The sequence below is a fragment of the Eurytemora carolleeae genome, unplaced genomic scaffold (genome assembly GCF_000591075.1).
Source record: "Eurytemora carolleeae unplaced genomic scaffold, Eaff_2.0 scaffold1768, whole genome shotgun sequence".
NCBI classification, from domain to species: domain Eukaryota; kingdom Metazoa; phylum Arthropoda; class Copepoda; order Calanoida; family Temoridae; genus Eurytemora; species Eurytemora carolleeae.
The window spans coordinates 39,046-50,645 of record NW_019397655.1 but is presented as its reverse complement, the minus strand read 5'-3'; the positions used below and the strand labels follow the sequence as shown (position 1 = coordinate 50,645).

The 11,600-nt window shown below is 33.2% G+C and overlaps 1 protein-coding gene across 1 annotated transcript; it reads left to right on the top strand.

Annotated features, from left to right (window-relative positions):
• Positions 1-523: 523 nt before the first annotated feature.
• Positions 524-6,602, top strand: LOC111715363 (uncharacterized). Its single transcript, XM_023490676.1, has 7 exons — positions 524-683; positions 2,519-2,695; positions 2,903-2,951; positions 3,791-3,866; positions 5,277-5,307; positions 5,664-5,722; positions 6,288-6,602. Exons 1-7 carry the CDS (start codon positions 627-629, stop codon positions 6,304-6,306), a joined length of 468 nt encoding a protein of 155 aa, XP_023346444.1. The 5' UTR covers positions 524-626; the 3' UTR covers positions 6,307-6,602.
• Positions 6,603-11,600: the final 4,998 nt, after the last annotated feature.

The following is an 11,600-nucleotide window of genomic DNA, read 5'->3' as shown; positions in this document are numbered from 1 at the left end:
TCCCCTTAGTTTAACAGCTTACCTCTTACAGCATCAACAAAATCATTCTGTACGTTATTGTTTTCAATACTGGTGTCAAATGTTTTAGGTGTGAGACAAACCATGTAATTAGATTACAGGGTAATCGGTATACTTACGTCATATTTGGGTTCGATGCAATGGATTTTTCCGAGCATATTTTCGTTTTTTTAAACTGCAAACCGGGTTGAGACTTGAGAGATCCGTTTCGGCCAGTTTTTCTTGGATACACTTTAGAACGTACTGAATATCGGTGTTCGTATAATTTCGAAGATTCATTCAGAGTCAATATTCTAGTTTCATGAAATTGTATGCCCAAGAGGAACTGAACAAGTGAATTACCGTATGCCCTTTTTCTTAATGTACATTTTCCGTGAAAAAAACAACATTTTTCCAATTACCAATTTAGGTTGAAATGGAAATTTTTTGATGAAAGGCTTTACAGTTATACGGTTTTACCATATCGTGCAATGTCTCTGGGATCCAGGATACACTGTATAGGATTGTGTACTTAGAAGTTGCCATCTTGAAAAAGCTAGTATCTTAATATATAAACATTTTCTTTATCCATCTCTGTTTCTAGGTTGTATAATAAAGCGGGTGAAAAAATGTTTAAGTATAATAAGCTTGGAAGTCTTCAAAGTTTAATCAGTACAACAGAACAGGTAAACCAAACCAGTCCAGTACATACAATAACACATTAGCCAAACCAAACCAGACCAGTACATACAATAACACAAGTAGGCCAAACCAAATCAGACCAGCACAGTACAATAACACGTGTAAACCAAACCAAACCAGACCAGCACAGTACAATAACACATGTAAACCAAACCAAACCAGGCCAGAACAATACAACAACACAGGTAGACAAAACCAAACCAGACCAGCACATACAATAATTCACACGTAAGCCAAACCAAACCAGGCCAGAACAATACAACAATACATGTAGACAAAACCAAACCAGACCAGTACAGTACAACAACACAGATACGCCAAACCAAACCTTTACAATACAGTGCAGCAGACTTTCACAATTAAACTAAAACAGTACAATAGGGTATACGATCAATCGATCATAGGTAAATCAAACCAACTGCATGGTGTTGACTAAATCAAATCAGTACAAACATCACATTAAAGTATCTTTAATGTAAAAAAAATTCGATTGATTTAAAAACAAAAGACACATTTTCAAAATGTTTGATTAACAGTTGTGTTTTGATTAAATATTGTACGTAATACAAAGCTTAATGTAAAACAAAAGCAAAACTAGCTAAATTATCTGAACCCGCCAAAAAATATCAGAAGTCGAATTTTTTTTATTGTGAATCTCTGGATCAGGCATTGATCTCCATCTTATGCAGACAAACGGATTCACTTAATTTGTCTTTGATACCTCGTGATAGTCCTACCCTGCAGAGATAACATTAGTGTTGACTTTAAAAGTCAATATGATAAAATAAAAGGAGATCTACATGGATATTTCTAACATTTATTTAATAAAACGGATGTTTTGAAATAGTGTAACTTCAAGTGACCCTNTGGTGGTGCAGATCATCAATCTTGACGGCAGGCTTACTCACAACTAGGCTTAGTCTAAGGGAGAGAGATTGCGGACTTATCCTGTATACAGGATAATGGAAGGACGTCTGATATCCCCCCGGATCTCTGGAACATTGCGGAGCGAACTATTGTTACCTTCTCCTGTGGGGCACGGAGCTAGGTGTAAGCAGTGTCTTCTGTTGTTGGTTCTGTATCTGAATCATCATCATGGAGGAGCCAGGGTTGAGACGGAGTTGTTAATGTCTTGAGTGTTCATGGCTGACTGCAGGGGCTGGGATCTGTATAAGGGGGGGGGGAGAAGAAGCGGGGTTTGACATGTGAGCACTACGTGGAGGAAGTAGATCTTGAGTACGCAAACATCTAGAGAAAAGGCTACGGCAATTTGAGTCGGAAAAATCGTCTTCCTTATATTTCGAATTAATTTTAACAATTAGATATCAAGATCAAGTGTTCAAGATTAACAATATCCACCCAAGCTCAGTGTAAATTGTTGTATGTATATTGGCCCAAAATCCGAAGTTACAAGTAAGAAAATCAATTTTTGAACAAAAAGGATGGAATAAAATGAAATACAAGGTGTATACATTTATTTAAAAAATTGGTTCAGTGGAATTTCTTTTTCACTGTTCCAAAAATATTTTTGATTTTTTTTATCACATTTTATATTTTATGCCTTAACTCCGTACAAAACAAAAATTTGAATAATTTTGTTTAAAAGATCAATAATCCCAGTTATTTTTTTGGACTGACACTGCATGTATTGTATTATAGGCCAAGTGTGGATAATGTTTATCAAATCTAAAAGGACTGCATAAACCCTCATTTCTGTCCAGAGAGAACGTTTCATTTTTTGTCGCAGAATTTTGTGCAGGAAAGTGTCTCCTTTTTAATTTATAATATTTATTTTTTTAAATGTGTTTTTTTTCTCGAGGCTGAGGATATCCTTGAGGTCGACAAGAATGAATCTGCACCGAAAGAGAAAGATGTTCCGACGAAAGAAAAGTGTGAAGATGAAAAACCGAAGGAAAAAAAATGGGTGAAGGCTGATTCTGATGATGAGGGGAAAAAAGAGAGTTCTTTATTTCGATGCATCCCAAAGAAAAAGAAGGTAAGACCCACACCGATTCTTATTTGAGAAATCGAAAAAAAAATTCTTTGTCTCAGTTTTTTAAAGCAACTTTTTTCAGAAAAAAAAATAAAAAGTTAACACTTTACCTTGGTAAACGCGTTTAAAGTAATAATTTAACTATGGTATAAAAGTTGTTTATTTGTGAAAAAATAGATAAAAATCTTGAAATTTAATTTTTTCGTTAAGATTGAAGACCTTGAGAAAACAGTGAATGTTTCCACCAATGACGATATCGGTAAGAATAAAAAACAATTCTTCCATTTTTATCTTTATGTTCATGCAAGATGAAGTGCCCGGCATTGCCCGTGGAATTTAAAAAAATCGAAAATAAAAAACCCTTTTTTTCAGTGTATGCTTCTGTTTTGTTCTATCATACAGGGTGTCCCAAAAAACATGGGAATTCAGTGACGAATTAGATATCGTCTTTTCAAATAATTCTTTGATTTAGTATAGTGATTCCTACTGAGAAAGCTGTAATCTGTAAGAGTTTCGTCTGCTATGTTTACATTTTGTTTGTTTATGTTTTGACTGCAACCGGTTGTACTTAATAAAACAAGAAAATTACAGTATACAAACAATGTAAACTTGTCCGTATTCACTGTTCATCTTGCGGAGACATTATAGACACATCTTTGCAGTCTTTTACCATTTTCATTAAATAAACTCTAGCAGACATAACAATATTATGGCTTTTGAAATTAGGTATTACAGTGCTAATTCATAACAAAGACGATATCGAATTCGTCACTGAATTCCCATGTTTTTTGGGACACCCTGTACGTAATTTGTGGTGTTTTATTCAGTTACTAGCTTGGGAACCATAGTTGCCCAGGTTACTCATAGTAAATCTCGCTGTTTACCTGCACTTGAACGATTTTACCCAACTAGAATCTTGAAACCAAGCTAAGAACATTACCGTGGGTATCCCGAGTTCCCCAATCAAAATTTGAGGCAAATCGGTAAAGGGGTTACTGAGTTATAATCGGACAAACAAAAAACAGACAGACAAACAACTTTATATATATATATATAGATATCTGGTCACCAGGATTTATAGAGTTTATTTTTATCCAGTTATATCCGGTCACCAAGATTTCCAGAGTTTATACGCTACTAATGATATGGTCACTCCTTCCTTCACTGTTAATAGGTATCAAAATAATTAGGAATATAAACTGTGACATAGGAAGAAGAATGTAAAAGTCAAGTAATGTTTTCTAATAGACTAATGACTAGTGCAGTGTTCTTATACCATACCTATTTTACTGACAAAGTTGATTTTCAAATTATTTGTTTTGTACCTCCAGCAGGAAACATACAGACAATTGACGAAATGTCGTCTTTTTTCCCACGTAATTATTGATTCATGTGCACAAGAGGTCGGAACGAAAGAATAGTAAGAAGTAGTTGAAGGGATTGTAACCGTAATTTCAAGTGACCTTCCATGAAAAGATGGTAATGCCCGATTCACAACAGTACCAATAAAACCTTGTCAGTATGCCATCACATTGCCATCTTGTCACAATGCCATCACATTGTCATCTTGTCACTATGCCATCACATTCCCATCTTGTCACTATGCCATCATATTGCCATCTTGTCACTATGTCATCACATTGCCATCTTGTCACTATGCCATCATATTGCCATCTTGTCACAATGCCATCACATTGCCATCTTGTCACTATGCCATCATATTGCCATCTTGTCACTATGCCATCACATTGCCATCTTGTCACTATGCCATCACATTGCCATCTTGTCAATATGCCATCATATTGCCATCTTGTCACTATGCCATCACATTGCCACCTTGTCACTATGCCATCATATTGCCATCTTGCCACTATGTCATCACATTGCCATCTTGTCACTATGCCATCATATTGCCATCTTGTCACTATGCCATCACATTGCCATCTTGTCACTATGCCATCATATTGCCATCTTGTCACTATGCCATCACATTGCCATCTTGTCACTATGCCATCACATTGCCATCTTGTCACTTTGAAGTTATGAACTATAGTCAAAGCTCTTGCACTAGTTATTTACTGTGACCGAGAGTGTTTTATAGAAGTAGTTCAATTTGTCGACAACTTTAGCGGTTAAAAAAATCCTCAGGAATTCCTTAAGATGGGATTTAATGAACTTGAGAGATTTAGTTCAAAGACCTACTACGTTAAACTATACCAAGTTCAGTTCCGGCAAAAAAATTGTGGTTCGACGACTAAAGTATATTAAGTTCAATTCTTGATAATGGGATTAGTCTTTGTCACAAAATCTGTTTTCTAATCCCTATATCTTTGCAACCCCATGTCGCAGACCTTAAATATTGCAAAACAAAAAATCTAAGTTTAAAAGTTTACCCTCATATCAGGTATCCTATCCTTATATCCGTATAGGATTAGAAAATTTGAGTCTGTGGCAAAAAATTCAATTTCGTTTTACCTAATAACAACCGGTAAAGTTTTAAAATCTTATTTCGAACAAAATCTACTCAATAGATTTTGTACAGTTGATTCTACTAAACTAAATTTTTAAAAATAATTATTTTCAGATTGGGGGCTCCGAATAACTCTACTGTAATGGTAGGAACATCTACTCTTTTTAATTTTGAAAAACTCTGCTAGACTTTTTTATTCAGAGATGATAAAACAAGCATAGATAAGATAGAAGTTTAAATTTACTATGTTTTAAACTGTTTAATAAATTCATGAATTCTTAAAGGGCATGTTGACGTAAATTTAATTGAACCTCCGTTAAAAGAATTACATCACAACGGTATCCTTTAAAGCTTTGTCTGCTGAAAAATAACAAGAATATTCTTGAATTTAAATTTGAAAATTTCTTATTCTCTATTTCGGTTTCGTTGGGAGAAAAACTTTCGGATTAATGCAGCAGGAGATTTAGGCAAGGAATAAAATTGACAGAATTAATTGTTTAGTGTGGATGTGACAATATAAACTGTCCTTTCTGTAATATTGTACAGAGTATTCGTAACAGGTATCAACTATGTACAGGGTGTCCTATCAACTATGTACAGGGTGTCCTATCAACTATGTACAGTACAGCTAGGGTGTCTAGTCAAAACGGAAATAAGAATTCTTTTAAATCGTATTAAAAAATATTTGAAAAAATATTTTTCAGTTATCAAATATTTAAATAAGAATTATTTTTACTTGACTCTTTAAATTCAGATAGAAGTAACAATTTTTTAAAATAGATTTTTCCTTTAATACCAATTATAAGTTGAATTCTCATGTTTTTATGGTGGTGGTGGGGGGAGGGGGGAGTGATTTTTTTCATCCTTTGACGTTTATAAATATACGGGATTTAAGTGCACTATAGTTCCGCCTGCCTAATATCATTGAGTCAACCATATAATGGGTACACTAGACGGGCTGGTACGAGCAAACACTACACCAGGCAATCATTGTACCGGTTCGGATTATGCAATTTAGCAATTATGTTTTTTGTTCTTTAGTTTCAATAGGGGAAAATATTATATCTAAAGGGGGTATACCTCCTGCACAATCAAATGTTAAATATTCAATCTAATAATATTTAGGGATCCAACTCTGAACTAGGTCTGTTGTCCTCTTGAACTAGACCTGATCAAAGATCAAAGATAATTGGAACAGTCCAACCAGGAGACGAATCAGAAATATCTTCCTTCACCTAATCACAAATATATTAGTTTGCAGGGGGACATTCAAATCAATGACGACATTTTTTATCCTTAAAAAGGATTTTGCAGGAAACACTGCATGGTTGCCGCGTATAATTTTTCTCTAAAAGTCGTCTTTGAATTCCAAATAATTTTGACCTGGGGATCACTTTATATGTATTTGACCCAATCCATAAATAAATCAAGTGTAAACTATATTATCGATCATTGGTTTAAGCAATTGATTGAAAAAAATTATTGAATGGATATAAAAAGAATAATCTGATTTAGATTTAAACAAAGCTAAGTTAAACCCTTAGAAGTTGTACAATGTACAATTGAATATATATTGTTTATTTCTTCTATATTTCTGTAATGATTTAAACACAACTTTAAAAGATTTATAAACAAAACTACAACACTCAAAAACCTGTGTTTAAATTAAACCAAAAATATACTTCCGAAAATTGCTGTCTTGAATCTGTAAGTAAACAAACTATTTGTTAAGATTCATTTAAACTGTTTTAGCAAAGGAATTAAGATCTTGCTAAATACTCAAATTTGTCATCCCTACATCTTTGAAACCTGATGGTAAATCTCTGATATTTCAAACTGAAACTATTTGATTGAACAGAACTCATGACATTATAAGACATCGGGTTGTAAAGACAGGTATTAGAAAATCAGAGTTTGTGGCAAAATCTCAATTTCTTTGTTTCTATGTGTATTCAAATATTATATTGAACAGTAGTTTAATCTTCAAAAAATGCGATGATGTTAAAATACAAGGTCCACTATTTGAAAAAAAATTTAAACGAAGCTTTAAATTCTTTTTTGACTTATTTATTAAAAAAAATCTTTGCGCCTTAAAATGTTAGTTTTGCATGCCATAAGTTTGGAAATTGCCTTAATATCTATTATGTACTGTGTACATGATCTAAGAAGATGTTCCTATAAACCAACAACTATGTACATTCGGAACTTCCCAATACTTATGTGTATTGTGTACAGTGTACTGCAGTGTTTATATTTCTCCCACACACAATGTAAATTAGATTTAAATAACCTACATTGAGTTTCTTTATATCCATTTCAGGGGACATTAGTTCCAAAACTAACACTTGGCACAAATTGAAAGACTGTGTTTTTGGGATCCCGACCTTTTTATATTCAATCTCTTTACCGTTTTCAACACAATGTCAGGTTTTCCGTTTTCGAGCATATCCTGAATTTGAAATATTGTCGCGTTTTCGAGACAAAACCCACTTTCCCGTTTTTGAGTATAATCCGCAATTCAAAACAAAACTTACCTTCATAACTTAAAAAATAAATAATTGGAATCAAAAATTATCTTATGAAGACTAAATTAATTAACATCTGAATTATTTCTAGAATCTAAGTTTCCACATTTTATCTGTTAAATTATAGAGAATATGGATGATTTATTTTCAAGCATTTTAAACAACCAGTCTCCCGCATTTCTAGTTATTTCTATATGGTAAGAATAAATGATATTAATATTTTGATTTCTCAATGCTGTAATGATTTTCAAATTATAAAAGAACAGTTGTTTTTATTTTCTATTTTTTTTATATTTTACCTTACCAAAAAATCTTATTTTGCTACGTAAGTGCGGAAACGCTAAAAAATTGACATTTATTGTTTCAATATATAGTTTTAGCCATTTTTTATAAATGTATAATGTAATTTTGTTCTACTCGTATTGGATTAAAAGATATATACTTTTGAAAATAATAACTTTGCAGATTTGGCCCATTTCTAACACTCAGTGTTAGAAATGGACAAAATTTTAGTTTTGGAACTAATATCCCCTGGATTTAGAGGGAAACTCAGACAAAACAGTCTAAAAAAGTTGAAAAATGGATTAATTTAACTCCTCTTTGATATTGGTCAAAAGCAAGGATAACTTTAATTGAGGGATCCAGCATTAATCCTTAAATTAAAAAGTGCCCACATCGGATATAGAGATCAAGCATTCAAGAGTAAACGACACTCCGAACAAAAGTTACGACCTGTGAACAACTGAACCTGAAACAAAGTAAAGTAAGCACACCCTGTCAATTCCTCTTTTCCAAATATCTCCTGCTTCATGATACAGCTAAACACTGTGTACACACAATTCACACGTCTTTGAAGATTTCAAATGTATATAGTTTAGTTTCTGCCTACCTTTTAAACAATAGGAGAGAAATATGTTAATTGTACGATATCAAGTAGGGTGGGTCATATTGTTAAATGCCCGATGTCAAGTAGGATGGGTCATATTGTTAAATGCCCGATGTCAAGCAGGGTGGGTGATATTGTTAATTGTCCGATGTCAAGTAGGATTGGTCATATTGTTAAATGTCCAATGTCAAGTAGGGTGGGTCATATTCTTAATTGTCCGATGTCAAGTAGGATTGGTCATATTGTTAAATGTCCAATGTCAAGTAGGGTGGGTGTCAAGTAGGGTGGGTCATATTCTTAATTGTCCGATGTCAAGTAGGATTGGTCATATTGTTAAATGTCCAATGTCAAGTAGGGTGGGTCATATTGTTAAATGACCGATGTCAAGTAGAGGGGGTCATATAATTAATGAAAAAGTACCAGGAATGACCCTTCACAGTTTTCCAACATGTGCACGCTCTCACTTTTGATGATTTTAGCAGGATTTGGCCAATTACTCATTTTTAAACTTATACTAGAACCAAGACCTCTCTAGTTCTAAAATGTACATGTCTAATGTTAATTATCTAGATAAAACTAATGGCCAAGACGTTGCGACAAATCAAACTCCTCCCAGTCCTGAATATTGATGCATGATTTACAATACTGTTTGTATCTTTGTGTGTAAGGGCTGCAGCAGGTTTTATACACCAAAAATGGAACAATTTTTCTGAGCCGATTGAATAAAACCTATTTAGACAAAATCGATTTTTTAAATCGTGATGGTATGACCCACTCTAATGAAAATTATCCTATGTTTCAACTCTTAAAAAAAAATTTGCATTTAAAAATATTAAAACTAACATTTTTGCCTATTTACATAAATAGTTACTTAGATATTTCGGACATCTATCTATAAATTTGGCTTGTCTGTCTGTTTGTCTGTCTGTCTGTCTGTCTGATTGTATCCAATAAACGTCAAAACGGCTGAACCGATCGGGCCCAATTTTTTTGTGGGACATCTAGTGACCCCAGGGAAGGTTTATTAATGATTGAAATTTTAAATATTTGTCTCCATCAAAATTCGATCTTCATTAAATTTTTTAAAATTTTGAAAATCCACGAAATGTTTTGTGAAAATCCGCGAATTATTTTTGTTTTGTTTTACGATGTACACAAAGAGAACATGTTCACAATTAATTTAGAAGATGGGCGCGAAGCGCCCTTTAAGGCTAGTCTATATATACATTTGGCTTGTCTGTGTGTTTGTCTGTTTGTTTGTTTGTTTGTTTGTATCCAATAAACATCAAAACGGCTGAACCGATCGGGCCCAATTTTTTTGTGGGACATCTCGTGACCCCAGGGAAGGTTTATGAATGATCAAAATTTCAAATATTTGTCTCCATCAAAATTCGATCTTCATTAAATTTTTGAAAATTTTTAAAATCCACGAAATTTTTTGTGAAAATCCGCGAATTATTTTTGTTTTGTTTTACGATGTACACAAAGAGAACATGTTTACAATTAATTTAGAAGATGGGCGCGAAGCGCCCTATAAGGCTAGTGTTTTAAAAATAAAATGGCCAGGAATGTCAGAATAAACATTATATGTTTCTTTTGACACATCTCTAGAAGTGCCATATAGTCTTATTCTTTAGGATTTTTTAATAGAAATTTCTAATTGTTGACACTCAAACTCCATTATCCATTTGTCCCTTGCCACCCCTATTATTATTCTATATCTATATGCAGGATTTACATTAAATGTATATATAATTAATTCTTCTTATGCTATATAATCTTTAAATTATTTAAACTTACAAAAAACACTAAAATATGTTATCATTCAAGCTAGTTTGTTGTTTTTTCAAGTTGTGAAAATAAATTATTAATTGTGATATTCTTTTTAAATAAATCAAAATATTGTTTTTTAACAAAATGTTGCCACGCAATTTTGAAATGTATGTGCCTAGGGTTACAAAAACGTGTAAGTGAGTTGGCGAGGTAATATTAGCTTATTTCTCTTACAGCAGCCTTAAGCCACGACCGTGCGGTCTTCATGCCACAGCATTTGAGTCTTCCGGCAATTATTACGTTTTTAATAATTAATTTATTGCATTGAAATGGCTTTTTTTTTTCAAAAATCCAGCCGCATTATACGATTAAATATTGCAAATTTCAGGTTATGGGCGCCCTTTGAACTTAAACAGTATGTTATGGTGCATCATTTTTATTGTTCATAATGTTTTCAAAAATAAGCCATTTTAGATGAAAGATTGATTTTATTTTTGGGGAAAGTAAGTTTAGCAGTTTACATTAATAGTATTCATACTTATTTCAATTAAAAACTTAAATATAAATATCTTTATAGATATCATTTGCATGACGCAGCCGGAATTTTGAAAATCGCAGTTTCAATGCACTAAACTATTTGAGTCTTTGCCACAAATTCAATTTTTGTAATCCCTATATCTTTGCAACTTGATAATTTAATAAACCATTGATATTTCAAAATCACATTATTGTATCTAACAGCATTCATAGTTTGAAATTTCAAAGGTCTACAACATTGGGTTGCAGCGATATTGAAATTAGAAAATCAGAGTTTGTGGCAAAAGCTCAATTCTTTTACCAAATGAAAACGTAATAATTGCCGGAAGACTCAAATGCTGTGGCATGGAAGACCGAACGGTTGTGGCTTATGACTGCCGGAAGACAAAAAAGCTAATTTGTGGCATGAAAGGGGAAAATGTTGTGGCTTATGGCCGCCTGCCTTTCCCCGCTCTTTTTGGACGCACTAATCATATGACACTTTAATAAGAACTCACCATTTAGCACGCGCTATTGAGGCGACACTGTTTGTGAAGCATATTGAGGACGCACAAAGTGTGACATACATATGTACATAAATACTTACATAACTTTTAGCTTTATGTAATAATGATGGTGTGAAATTTTGCAGATTTTACGAAAAAAAAACACTTTCTGGGATAAGCAATGCAACATAACTTGTATAGGATAACAATCAACAGGTGTGGGCTCATCCCT